The 15,334-nt window shown below is 34.1% G+C and overlaps 1 protein-coding gene across 1 annotated transcript; it reads right to left on the reverse strand.

Moving 5' to 3' along the window:
- Window positions 1–12,048: 12,048 nt before the first annotated feature.
- LOC120091400 (basic leucine zipper 43-like) lies at window positions 12,049–14,178 on the reverse strand. Its single transcript, XM_039049410.1, has one exon. It carries the CDS (start codon window positions 13,636–13,638, stop codon window positions 13,147–13,149), a length of 492 nt encoding a protein of 163 aa, XP_038905338.1. The 5' UTR covers window positions 13,639–14,178; the 3' UTR covers window positions 12,049–13,146.
- Between the last annotated feature and the right edge of the window lie 1,156 nt (window positions 14,179–15,334).

A 15,334-nucleotide genomic window follows, 5' to 3' on the forward strand; every position in this document is an offset into this window, starting at 1 on the left:
ATGTATGTATGTATGTATGATTTAAATTAATTAATTTATTATTAATTAATTTTAATTTTATTTTTGAATTTTAAAGGGAGGGAAATAACTTCCCTTCCCTTAATTCTCTCTATAACATATGATCATGGGTAGTTGGTTTTGGGTGTGAGATTGTCTTCTTCATAGAAGTTCTTGATCTCTCTGGGAAAGTGATACAGAAAAATCCTAAAATCTCTCCCTTTCCTCGCAATCACTCCCTCTCTCCCAAAATTCACAAAGCCCACACAACTCCTGTGATTCTCATCCTAAGAGTATACAGAAGGCTCCAATTGGTGGTAGTAATTTTTTATTATCCGTGTTTTTTTCGTGACAGATCCGAAGAAGTGAATTCACGTGAAGAAAGGGTCTTCAAAGATTAGGGTTTCTTAATCCTTGATTTTCCTTTTCTCGATTTAATTTTTGGCATGTTGTAAATTTAGTTTTTTGCATAATTTTGATTATGTAATTTTGCATTATGTGAAAAATAAAAAATTGGGATGATCCACGTTTCCGCTCAAGGCCTTCATAGGTTCCTTCAGGAGCTCCCTAGTAGTGTGGCCCTCACTAGACAGGAGAGAGGGGTCTGCGTGTGCGGCTGAAGGGAAGAAGAAGAGGAAGGTGAATTTTTTTCCTTTAGTGCACGCTTCCCGAGACACCGATATATAATTTTTTTTTAACCAAAACCCTAATCTTACTTTCTCAAAACAACCATTTTCCCTAAAAGAAAACTCACCTTCCTCTTCTTCTTTGCGGTGATCGTGTTCGCAAATATTCACCCGAGAAGGATCGTCGCAACTTGGTCAGCGTAACATGGTGGGCGCATCTGGGTGAAAGGCTAATTAATCACGATGGGAGAGAAAGCTGATGACAGTCAAATCCGAATTAAGTTGACAGCTGATAACGATCACAAATACATTCAGCTTTTCGGTGACAATTATTCGGCGCATCAGTCAGGAATTAAAGCCATCTCATCTGTACAATCATGAGAGAGAAACTGCCTTTCACCCTGGATGCTCTATAAATACCAAAGGCATCCTTCAGAAAAGGGGTTAACAGTTTAGCAGTTCGAAATTTCATACTTCAGTTCGCTCGTCTTTGTGCATAATTTTCCTTTTATTTTAAGGCAGAGCAAGAGAAGAGTGGTGACGCTGGAGATTGCTCAGGGCAACTCAAGAGAGAACTTTAAGGTGAAGAAGCAGAGAGAGGGCCGACTCTCGCGAGAGCGAGATAATCTTTTGAGCACGAGTAGAAAATAGTGTAAAAGCCCGGACAATAAGAGATTGCTACTAGACCCTTTATTCTGTAAAAGCCCGGACAATAAGAGATTGCTACTAGACCCTTTATTCTATACTTGCATTGTTATTTCGTACTTCATCTTTATATTTATACAATGGAAGTTCTATTTCTACATCTGTTCACTCTCTTAGCACGCATGAGTAGCTAAACTAGTCGAATGGGTTGAGAAAAACTAAGCTAACATGACCTAAGAAGTTCATTGCTTGCGATTGTCTTGTTTTATGTTGTGCTAAATACCATTTAGAGATCCTCGAGAGAGAGTCTAAAGAAAGAACCTAATGACTCGAGAGAGCTAGGTTAGAATCTGGACTCGAGAGAGCAAGATTAAAACTGTATAAACAAGAGATAGGGACTTAGAGATAAGCTCTGTTTATCAACCTGCATCGCATGCATCCTAGAGATGGGAATGATATTATGTGGTCGCCTTATTTGTGTGTGTGTCATTTCATCATTGCATAAATAACAATAGAGGCTTATGTGTGGGTCTTATAGACTTAGCGCATATATCGCATGCGTTTTAGTCTTAGAAGTCGTGGCATTCGCACCGAGAGGTTGTTTAATGTTGTATGTATGTTGCATGATCGCATAGCATGAACGCATCCTAGGAAGTGTTAGCCGAAACCTTTCTCAACCCGTTCACCGCATACTCATTGCATTTTCTGTTTATCAACTCTTTTCAAACTCCGTCGCATTTGTTTATTTTTCATTAACGCAAACAACAACCCCAACACTTTATTTATTTATCCGGTTACCACAAAATTTTCATAAAAATTACCAACGCAACCTGTTTTCACAAGTCTCTGAGTTTGACCTTGGACTTACCAAGAAACTCAATGGAATTTACACTTGGATTCCGCTGAGGAAACTTGAGTGCACAACGCAATTTCACCGTCGCATATCATCCATAATTCACTTCATAAAAATCAAGCATCATGTAGTATGAATAAGCAAGTGGGAGATAGTAGAAGACTATCGTATAGCTGGGTACTTGTCGTTTAAAAAAAGGTACACGATCGTGTAAGTTTAGCTAAGCAATCATCTATCGAATGGTAAGCAATCGTTTAGGTCTGCTCGGCGCGCTAAGCGATCGTATAGAAAAGTAAGGAATCATTTAAAAATCGCGGATGATCGTTTAGTGCGCGGGTGTGCGATCGTTTAGGAAGATGGACACTATTGTATAGGCTCTCAACGCTATGCGATCGTATACTTTCATACCGTGAGCAATTTTTCTGCGTGTCTTTCAAAATGAAAACAATTTTCATTTTATTCTTTAGTTACAAGAACTAAATTCGAACTTCCCACTTTCACATGATTTCGGAGAATTACTCAGCCAATTATCTCATAATCTCCTAATTAATTAAATAATGAATATAATCATATTATATTCTTAACCTAAAGTTGATATCACATATTTACTATAGTGTTTTCTCCTCTACATGATATAAATCATATTTATATCCAATTTCCTCCAAAATAATGTATCTCATACATTTAGTCAATTATATCATATATAATTAACCAGTTCAATTATATCATATATAATCAAACTCCCTCTTGTCAATTTGAACATTTCAAATTGACCCAAAAACTGATTTTCAAATTTATCCAAGCTACCAAGGGGACCTTATGGACCTATGGCTCGAAGCTCTAATGGTACGTGAATCTAACTAAACTCTTTAGCCACGAGATCCACCATCCGTTAACTGCCAGACATTCCACTAAGGACCAACAACTGAACTCTTCTTACCACAGATATATTTTTGTGTCCATCGGATATAACCAATCATGAGTACGATGACCTATAGTCATCCTAGTGAAGTGAAGTCTCTGTCATAAACGGTGTTATATAATGAGACGTTAATACTTTGTGGTCAGGTCTTATACAAACTCTTTGTATAGGACGCCCCCGCTCGCATGTTCCCTACACGAATGATCAAGATCAGACCATCTGTGACAAGTCATAACACTTGTGACCATTCTACAAAGCAGGCCACATCCGTAGCATTACTAGGATAAGTTTTCCTCCTATATCTATATACTACAGACCATTTTGGTTACCACTTAAGACATGATTCACTTGTATATCACCACATACATGCTTAAATTACATAAAGATAACCATGGATTATTGGTTTGTGGTAAAGCAAAGAAAACATTCATTTGAGCAAAACACAAGAAGTAAAGTAAAATATCATATACTACATCATAAGTGTTCGTACAAACTATTTACAAACTACAGGACATGAGACTTTAGGGCATTAACCCCAATAGTGTATGCTCTCGGTTTGCTAGGTGATGGGCAGTGTACTCAATCGGGGAGCGAATATTTGATCTCCTTGCAAAGTGAAAACCATTTTCGTTTTATCCTCCAGTTACGAAAACTGAATGAAACCTCTCACTATCTTATTCGGTTATGGAGAAAAAACCGCAAACAATTAACCCATAATTGTTTAATTAAAAAATAAATATAATCATATTATATTTATAATCTATAGTTTAATATCACATCAAATGCAACATATAAACCATATTCCTTTTCTCATCCACTAGATATAAATCATATTTATATCATTTTCCTCCAATTAATATATCTCATACTTCAGTCAACCATATCATATATAATTGACCAGTTCAATCATATCATATATAATTGAACTCCCTCTTGTCAATTTGAACACTTCAAACTGATCAAAAAACTGATTCTTAACTTGAATCCATTGAGCTACCAAGGGGACCTTACAGGCCTATAGCTCGAAGTTTCAATGGTACGTGAATAACTGACTAAACTCTTTAGCGACGAGATCCACCATCCGTTAACTGTCAGGCATTCCACTAAAGACCGACAACTGCACTCTTCTCACCACAGATATATTTCTGTGTTCATTGGATATAACCAATCAACGGTACGATAACCCTTCACAGATACTCGTAAGTACAGTTGAGTCTATTTACCGTTTTGCCCCTATAGTTACATTTAACTCCTTAAGTACCACTGATTCTCTAATGAACAATACAACATAGTCCTACTATGTGTGGACACCTCTTGGGCCATGAGAAGGTGTGTGATGCCACATCGTTCAAGCCCTGGAATTAGCCCTTAAAGGAGCAATCTATCTACTTACCCCTACTTCAGGGAAGGAGTGAATTCCATCTTGTGTAGCTGAGTTCCCAACTCCCAAATAAGACGAATCCCCAAAGTGGTAGGTTTAAATTGGCGATCTGACCATTCGCATCCATGCAAATCAAATGACCGCCCTCAAAGGCAGGAGTTCCCAACTCACTCAGGATTGAGGTCATGTTACCTATGGTCATTCTACTGAAGTAAAGTCTCTGTCATGAATGACATTATATAACGAGACTATAACACTTCATGGTCCAGTCTTATACAAACTCCTTTGTATAGGATGCCCCCGCTCACATGTCTCCACATGAATGATCAAGATCAGACCATCTGTAGCAAGTCACAATATTTGTAACTATTCTACAAAGCAGATCGCATCCGTAGCATTACCAAGATAAGGTTTCCCTCCTATATCCATATATTACAGACCATTTTGGTTATCACTTAAGGCATGATCCACCTGTATGTCTCCATATACATGCTTAAGTTACAACGACAATCAGGGATCTGAGTTTATTGGTTTGTGGTAAAGCAATTAAAACATCCAATGTTCCATAGACAATAGTGAAGAAAAATATAATATATTATTACATCACAAGTATTTGTTCAATATAGTGTTTACAAACTACAAGACCCAACGAGAGTTTAGGGCATCATCCCCAACACCATATCTTTCACCAAGATTAATTTGAATCGATTTATCCCTTCAAAATAAACAAATTCCAAATCCCTTACATATGAAATACGATTTGAATAATGCAAGATAAATATAATACAATTTTCTAAAATTTTGGATCATTACAGATATATTATTGATATATTAATATATATACTTAAAATACATTTTATAGTATCTACAATAAATAGTAATGGAGTGAGTAGTTAAATGAGCATAGCTCAACTAGCATAGTGATTGTGCTATCAATTTTGAGTTCAGAAGTTCGATTTCCACACTCCACATATTTTAAAAAAATAATAATAATAAAATAAAGAATAATTTTCACATATAGAAAAAATGTCAAACTATTTACAGAAATAGAAAAATGTATTAATATCTACTTAAAATACATTGTATAATACCTGCAATAAATAGTAATGGAGTGAGTAGCTAAATGAGCATAACTTAACTAGCATAGTGATTGTATTATCAATCTTGAGGTCAGAACTTCCATTTCCACACTCCACATATTTGAAAAAAGATAATAATAAAATAAAGGAAAAATTTCACAAACAGAAAAAATGTCAAACTATTTACAAAATTAGTAAAAAAAAAAAAAAAAAAATGCTAATAGGCTTCCGTCAACGTTTATCAATGATAAACTTGTATCAGTTTCTATCACTACAGTATCAATGATAGACTTCTATAAGTTTTTATCACTGATAGACACTGATAGACTTCTATCATATCACTGATAGACACTGATAGACTTCTACCAACTTCTATCAATGATAGACTTGTGTCAGTTTCTATCATTGATAGTATCAATGATAGACTTCTATCAGTTTCTATCACTGGTAGACTTCTATCAGCCTCTATCGATGATAGACTTCTATCAGCGTCTACCACTGATCTATCAATGTCTATCTGTAATAAACATTGATAACAATGTCTATCACAACTATCTAAAAGTAACAAAACTCAAATCTAGCATCCAACTTCATGGGTAAATCAATTTTAACACTAGAACTTAATGAATGTTCAAGAACCAAACAAAATTAACCCAAAACACTCAAAATCTTACCCCTAACGACAAAAGATCTGATGAACTCTAACACTAGTAGCGACAAGATAGCAGTGACAAGGATTGGACTGCATATATCTAAGAGTTAGAGGAAGAGAAAGAGAGAGCGAATCGAGTAGAGAGAGAAAAATCGGCTCACCGGCGGCGATATACAACTAAATTTGTAATGTAGACCTAACGACGATGGATCGATGGTTGGGCATGAGTGCGGTGGCTGCTGGACGTTAAAGTGCGAGGGTTAGAGAGAAACCAAGATCGGACCAGAGGAGAAGAAAAAAGTGTGTGGGTTAGAGAGAAAGACCGAAATCAGACTGAAGAAGAAGAAGAAGAAGAAGAAGAAGAAGAAGAAGAAGAAGAAGAAGAAGAAGAAGAAGAAGAAGAAGAAGAAGAAGGAAAAGAAGGAGAAGAAGGAAAAGAAGGAGGAGGAGAAGAAAAAGGAGGAGAAGAAGAAGGAGAAGAGGAAGAAAAAGAAGGAGGAAGAAGAAGAAAGGGGAAGACGATTGAATTTTGTTATTTTGTGTAAATAATTTTTCTTATTTTTTATTTTTAAAAATTCTCCTAAAATAAAAATAAGAGAAATAAAAAAGAAAAAGGAAGAAGTGAGTCCACATATTTTAATTTTCATGCCTTGATTACACTTGAAGGAAGTAAACGGTCCTAAATTTTTTCAAAAGAGTCTTTCCGGAAAAGGTTAGGGCTATTTGGTTGACAATCCAGATTTTGCGTTATGTTTTTAGATAGATTATGTGATCTAAAAAGTGTAAATTATGAGAACAACGTTTTTTATATTTTAATTGTATTCAGATTTTGATTTTAAATTTTATAATGTAGAGTTATACACAATGAAGATAAAATCATATAGAAATATAGTATCTAACATATTTTAAACAATTATTCAAGTATAATTAAATGACTGTTTTTAAATATGAAAAATGAACCAAAATATTTACAAATATAATAAAATATCACTATCTATTAGTAATAAACACTAATAAACTACGATCATTTATCACTAATAAACATCATCAATGATATATTATGACATTTTGTTATATTTGAAAATATTTTCAACAATTTTGTCATTTAAAATAATTTTTCATTTCTAAATCTGCATATTCAAAACATGAAATACATTCATTTGATCCTTATGTCACATTCCTGTTTTTAGATTGCATACCAAAGAGGCTTTATATGCTTTGGAGAAAAAAAAAAGAGGTTCTATATTTTTCGACTTGCCCAATCTAGTCTAGTGCATCTCGCTTATTGGCCCATTTCCAGGTTTGACATTCTTCTTTCTCTTCTTCATTTTTCCCTTTTAGGAGGTGTTTGATAAATGGGTATGAGTTATTAGGTTAGGTGAGTATTTATTACCATGTTTGTTAAGCCCATAAAGGAAACCTATGAGTTATTAAAATCTCTTTTTTACCCACTCAAAACTCGCTTTTTTATCCCCTCAAAACTAACTATAAAAATCAATATATTTTCATTTCTTTCTTTCTTTTCTCATCTTTGCCCTTTGGATCCATATATATATATATTTTTTTTTATTGTCAAACCTATGGGTTATTAAAACCCATTTTTTACCCACTCACAACTTCCCTTTTTTATCCCTCAAAACTAACCATAAAAATCAATATATATTCATTTCTTTCTCTCCTCCATCATCTTTGGCGTTTGGATCCAGATCTGATTTTTTTTTTCCGTCAAACCTTTGGATTCTATTTTCATTTCTTTCTCTCTTCCCTCATCTTTTCCGTTTGGATCCCCAAATATACTATCCATATTATATAAAAATAAACTGTATGACATGTGAAATAATAAAGTTAAGTTAGCAAGATTCAATATATATACATACAATATACCAATTAGTAATTGGGATAATTACCTTCAATATATACTCATACATTCAATATATATACATACAATATACAATATACCAATTAATTGAGTAGCAATATGAAATATATTTTATTGGTATTCGATTGAAGAGAATTAGAATTATTACAGTTTTTGAAAAGAATATATGAAAAAGAATATATTATGTTCTACAAATTGAGAAAAAAATTGAGATTATCTAGTTTATGTCATAAATGATTTGAGAAAATACATGTATATTTAAAAAATAATCAACAATAGCAAAGCATAAAACTAAAAAATAAAAGAATGAAATAAAAAAACAAATAGAAAAAAATAGAACTAATCTCATTCATAAAAAAAGTGCATCAGATCCTCTAACTCAACTCAAAACTGCACAACAAACACAAATAATAATTACCAACTCAACTAACTCTGCAAACAAATACAGAAAATTTAACTCCCCAGATAATTTCTCTCTCCAGATAATAATTACCAACTCAACTAAATTCAACTCTCTACTTTTATCACATACCAAATACACTCTTAATGGTTGTCTTGATGACTCTCAATATGTTGCATAGATTGTCATTTTTCACTTCAATGCGCTTCTCTGTTTTGATGCCGAGAAACTGGAGGGAAAACGAGTATGTTAACTCAAAATGGCCTCGTTCTGTTTTTCCTGTGATTTCGTTTCCAAAATTCTAGCTACTTGAGGAATCTTGTTGGTTTAGAGCTTCCCAAAATGTTCGTATATTCGATTTTGTTCTTCCTTTTTCTCTGCAATCAAATGGTAATACATGTTGAACCGAGTAAATTCACGCTGTTACTATGAAAATAGACAGAACTAATTGAACTAAGTCTTACCAACTTGGTAGTGAGTGGACAAGCCATCAATTAAATAGGTTCCCATCGTAGATTGGGCCCATCGCGTATGGTTTTGGCCTCAATGTCAAATGAATTATGCAATACTTGAACAATGAGTTGTGGCTTTCTTTATAATAGTGGTCGGATTTTCTTTATCGTCGGTGGCTTTCTTTATCATTCTTTTGAATATATGGTTAGAAAGAAATGAGAGAATATTCAAGGATATTAAGGTATTTAGAAGGAGGTATTAGCTATACATGGATTTTCATCTCAAAACTTATTGATTATAAAAGAAGTAGTCAACTACCTTATAAATATTGTGAGGCTTCTCCACGTGAGTTTCGTCCCAAAACCAATTGGCTATAAGAGTAACCTCAACATGTCACTCAAGATGATATCTCTTTGGGTAGATTGAGTACTCGTTTGGGTTTAATAGGCTTTGAAGCCATATTAGAAAGTATGACATGTGACACCATTAAATGCTCCCATATGAGTTTTCTTTATAATTTCTTTTCTTTTTTAGACAAATATCAATATATATCCCTAAATTTTTGGGGGTTGTATTAATTAAGACCCTAAACTATAATGATATCAATTTAATCTTTGAACTTTCCTAAGTATATCAATTTACAACCTTCTCCGTATTTCGTTTGACCAACATCGTGTAAAACTAATAATTTGAGTCAATTAAACCCTTAAATTTTCATAAGTCAACCAATTTAGGCCCTTCATTACGATTATCTTTGAAAATCATCCATGTATTAATTGTCAAGATCGGTTTTACAAAATGGATGATTAAAGTAAATGCATTGACATTTTCAAAAGAAATTCTAACTAAGAATCTAAATTAATTCATTTGTGAAAGTTTAGGAGTTCAATTGATACAATTACAAGTTTCACACAAGGTTTTCTCAAACAAAATAAAATGGAGGGTATATTGATATAGTTACAAAAGTTTAGAGTTTAAATTGATACAATTATCAATTCAGGATTTATATTGATACAACTCCTAAAGTTTAGGGGTTAAATTGATATTTTTCCATCTATTTTAATCCTTAACACAACTAGAACTGTTTTCTGAGAAGTTGGTTTTGTTTAGTTTTTTCTGCGTCCTCCTGTGCCTGGGCCATTATTTTTCTGTTGGAGCTTTCACTTTTTGGTAGTGTTACTTCCCTTAATGAAAATTGGTTTCTTGGAAAAGAAAGAAAAAATCAAAATTATTTCAGTTTGCAAATGACATGAACCCAGCGAATGCATTAGAAAAGTTCAATCACTTTATTGCATCAGTTTAGATTAGTGGATTGTTTGTTCATTTTCTAGTTTCTATCACCTTCTTCATCTATAACCAAAAAGCTTATAATTATACATTTATGCAAGATTCAAGATTAGAGCAACTATAGTTCAGTGTCAGCTATAGACACGCAGTATCGTCTACTGTCACTCGTTAGTTTCTTGTTATCTTTTCTTTACCTCTTACTTATTATGTAATTTTAAATAAATATAAACACCAGTTAGCTTGTGAATAATAAAATTAAATGTGGTCAAAAGTTTGGTTCTTAAATGAAGGACAGTAAGATCTGGATGGTTCCTCTTACATCTTAAAGAAAAGAGCAAATTGGTTTGGAATTACGTGAATGTTTTCCAATTCTGAAATTAAGGATGTATAGACTCTGTCCCTTCCAACAGAAAGACTTCAATATATATTACTATTTTAGCATGACTGGGAAAATTGCAGTTGGTGACTTGACACTAGAGTTGTTAGAAGCACAAGCTCTAGCAAATAGGAAAGCTGCTGTCATAACATACAACTCCAATAATAGAAAGCTTTTTTAAGTTTCCATGTCAGAGGAATATATGATGTACAGGAAGAGACGAAGCTAAACCTACTCTTGTTCTAGAAAAGATCTGTTAACCAAAAAATTTATAGTTGAGGACCAGGGGCATCATTAGCATACTGTGGACAACAAAACAGCCATTGGATCTCTTTCTTAGTCAGCGGGTGATTCACCCTGGGGGAATCACTGTTAGTTTATAACTGACAGCATTTTAAGAAGGTTCAATCTGGATATCATGTAGTCGAGTTATGGAAGAGAGGATTTATCTTATCCTTTCAGTAGGAAGAGAAGGGAAGAAATTGTTTTCAAGTTTGGACATTGATTGGCCTGAAACAGTTTTCATAATGGTGAATGGTCAATCCATAGAGACAGAGAAAGTAAAAAGATACAATCGTAGGTCCTTGTGTCAGCATGGCAGCTGTATGTGCTTTGCATATTGAAGAGTGAAATTAGGACTTATAGCTTTGTCGGAGAGACATTCTTCCTGAATATTCGTCCAAGGGAAATGGATGAGGTGAGACATACGCAGGTTATATGTGGACTTTTCTAAACATTTTTGGACAGTCTCGACCTTCAATGGAATTTGAGATTAAGCTATCACATGCGAATCAATTAGTGAGGGTGTACATTGAACTAATTATTGGAAATACAAACAAAGTTCCATATTTACTAGATAAGGGGAGGAGAACATCATGAGTTTATGAGTGAGGAAAACTATCTCAAATGGTGTTGATGCATGTTTCTTGGTTGGCCACTCAAGGCAGTCGGTCGTATAGATGAGTTGATCTACAAAAGAACTCAAACTGGTACGGTGCCGAGCCACACACACTCCAATGTCTAAATCAGGTGAAACTAAAAACAAACCACAAGGGTTTACGTCCAAAGTGAAAAATATCATATGATTGTGGAGATATTTGGAGGGTCATTGTCCCAACACTGGTATTGCTTTTATATCTGTCATCTATTTATCAGTTTTTGCATTCAGTTCTTAGAATATAAATTTGTATGGTTGAAATGGACGACCATTTAGCATATTGAATCAAAGAGATTGAACCTAAATGATGAATGTAAAGCTATGTGCAGGTTTAAACTACCACTAACCTTTTGGGTTTGATTGCATCTACCAGCTTTTCTCCATATCCTTGTTTCGTGAATCTTGTAGATATTATGACTCAATGTGATGTGTCCTGTTCTTTTTTTACTTCTTCATATTGTCATGAACACATGGCTTTACACCATGTCGATGCCTCATTAATAGGTTTCATTTAACCATGATATGCTATCAGTATTATTATATACTTCAATGTAAGCTGGAAAAAGTGAAACATGTCCAAAATGGAACAATTCATGGTTTCCTTCCTCAGAGTCATGTTCAGCATTATTGTTCTTGTTGAGATTATTATCGGCTGTAATGCCTTTGATTGATCAAACATCCTTTCTAGTGAAAAATCATATCAGAGTACACAGACTAATTCTATTGGGCAACTGATGGGAATCACCACAAGATATAGTAAACGTTGTAGCAAAGAACAACAAAATGATAATGTAAACATGAAGACTTCTGCAAGTCTCTTATCCAAAAAAATAATAATAAATAAAATTAAGGCTTCTGTAAATTGAACAGTAAAATGTCGACATCTTTCATATTCCTGAAACTTCTGAGTTTTATACAAGCTAGTTTACTTCACTGAACCAATTTCAATTCTATTTGGGCCCTGACAAGTTTCATAACCTGTGAAAAGTATTTTTTAATTTCTTTTCAAAATGTTCTCTTTTTCATGCCAAATTTTTATTTCATGAACCAGAATCCACCCCACCCCTTATTTAAATACATTTCCAACTATCAGCCACCAATGCCACTCATGGACGTTTACCACTGAGGTATCTTTTTTCCTCAGCTATTCTTAACTTCATGGCTTGTGTGTGTATTTTGTTATATCCTGTTATGTTGAGAATTTCTATACTGCAATTGATAGTTTTATCTGGTGTCAGACGATTGTGCAATGGAATCTTATATTGAATTTTAAGAGGTGGTTGAACCTATTCCCAAGTCCTAACTGTGCTCAAGGAGATGGCAAAAGGAATAAGAAGAAATATGCATCTTAATTGACCTATGGATAAGATGAAAGTCTATAGATTGTTTTCAGAGAGCTTTTTGATCACAGATGAAGGAATTTTCAGAGGGAAGGCTAAATAAATACCTTTTATTTTTTCAAAAGTTTCGTACAACTTCAGAGGTAGGTAAAGATTTTGTGGCATCTACATAAAGATTAAAGAGAAGGACCATTATTGGCAAAGAAAAGCACAAAAACTTTGCCTCTAGCTCAGTCTTGCAATTGAGAACTCATACAAAGTGGATCCAAGACTCATGCTTCAGACAGCTTTTGACGGGAACCACTTGGAGGAGATGTCTTCAAGGTAGGTAAGGATTATGGAGTTGGAAGTCTGTGAGCATTTGACGAAGTTCAGATGCTTCCTCCTTAAGCTGAGCATTCTCCTGTAGAGCCCGATCATGACACTCAGAGACTTGGTTCAACTTGTCTATTAGCTGGTGGTTTTCATTCCTGAGCCAAAGGACTTGAGACCAAAGCTCATCCAAATGTTTCTGCTTGCGCATTCGCGAGCGACGTGCAGACTCTCTATTAGATATCATCCTCCTCTGTTTCCTCTCATTGATGAGGCTAAGTTGTTGGTCATCTGCTTCATCAGAAGTTGAATTACTGCTTAAGGATGGTGGATTCATATCTTGCACTTGAGAAGGATATTGAAATTTTGATAATGGATTAGAAAACTGATTAAGTTGCATCATGTTTGTGCTGTCATGGGACATGTTAAATTGAGAAGAATGTAGAGATGGGTTAGATGAAAGAAGATAATGGAGACTTGCAATTTCACCAGGCTGCATGGCCAATGTTTTTTAAAACTTGCAGGCTGGTTCTTGGAAGGGAAAAAACTAGGATTCTTCAAGTGGAACTTGGGGAGGTTGTTGATAGAGTTGTTTACATTTATAGGATTGAAAAAGCTTGAAGTGTCCCCACCACCATCAAGCAAGTTTCTTAAAAACTTGGACCATGCAGATTATGTCTATGTTCTACAATGTTCATGTATGCATAAATAAATTCAGATGGGGTTGGTTTACATGGTTATGCTATGGTTCTATGCATGTGTAATATGTCCATGTTGTACATAAATACACTGAAATTCAATCTCTTTATGGATAATTATTTTCTGATCAGGTTTTTGCTTACATCAGGCAAAGAAAGTGCATATTGTGGGAAATATAATAATTGTGATGGTAGAATATTTGGAGGAAGAAAGAACAGGGGAAGATTGGAGTTCAAGAAGTCAATTTTAAAGGAAGAAATTTGTGTAATGTGGCTTCTGGAATAATATTATTTTTTTTGCAGCCAATTGGACTTTGTGTGAGAAGATATGAAAGGAGGAATCAGGTTGAGGAAGGTAAGCCTTTCTATATCCACAACAAAGTAATTTTTATCGACTTATTATAATAGATGACTCAAATACCACTCTAATAAGATCCAGATTAGAATATTAAATTACAAAATTAGACTTGTCTACAAGCATGCCTTCTTATTTTAGTATATTTAGGAAGATTCTACAGCCTGGTGTGTTATGGTATTGGGAATTCGAAAGAAAAAAATGAAAAAAAAACACCCTCTTTCTCTCTCTTGGGGTTGGGTTAGACAAAAGAAGACCAAGTGCAAATGGAAAAACCATTACAAGAAAGTACAGTAATCAACCAACACTATCTTTTATAATACTTTATTTCTTATAAAGGAACCATTCATTACATCTTTTTCACCACTCAAATGGATACCTTTCTTTTTTTTTAATCAATTTCTTTCCTTGAACTGGAATATAAATGAGAAATCTTATTGCTACTGAAGGGGGAAAAATCCTAATAAATGTTTGTTCTTGGCAATCTGTTTCAGCCTCTACTTTATTTTCAGTCAAATTTTATATTTGTTTACCACAACAGAGACAAGTACTTGCATGTCAGGATTTTGTATATAGTATACTTTTGATTCTTTGCTCAGTAAGTTCCATTTGGGACCGATAAAATAAGATGGTTAGTGGTTTTCATTTAACCACACCTTGGGTAGGTCTCTTCCATTATAAGCTATGTTTAATGGTGTCACTTTGCACAGTAATTTTGGTTGCTAGTAGTCTTTTCTCTTCTTTTATGGTGCCACTTTGCATAGAGAGGGAGTATACAAATTTCAATGTTTTTAGACAATGGCAAACATTGGGATGTTTGAAACAAGCAAAATAGAGCATTGTGGTCAAAATTTAAGCTTGGTGGGTGCATCAAAGTCTCATTGTGCCTCTAATTCCATCAGAAGCAAGAAGAAAAATAAATTGGAGCTCCAAACCACTCAACTGAGTGGGGAGATATCTTGTTTTAGTGGTGAGAAGGGATTGTAAGGGGTTCTTTAAAAGTTTTAGTTTTTCATTATTTTAGTCTTGTCCAATAAATTTAGAGCTTCAACCAAGTCCCTTGCTTGTAAAAATTCCTCTTTTCCACCCTTCAAAAGCTTAGTGGGTTATTATAGTAATTGATTATTATAATACATGAGTTA

The sequence above is a fragment of the Benincasa hispida genome, chromosome 1 (assembly GCF_009727055.1).
Source record: "Benincasa hispida cultivar B227 chromosome 1, ASM972705v1, whole genome shotgun sequence".
NCBI classification, from domain to species: Eukaryota; Viridiplantae; Streptophyta; class Magnoliopsida; order Cucurbitales; family Cucurbitaceae; genus Benincasa; species Benincasa hispida.

What these genes read in the sequence shown, in the direction of transcription:
- LOC120091400 (XM_039049410.1), bottom strand. Translation starts at nt 13,638, where the DNA reads ATGCAGCCTGGTGAAATTGCAAGTCTCCATTATCTTCTTTCATCTAAC.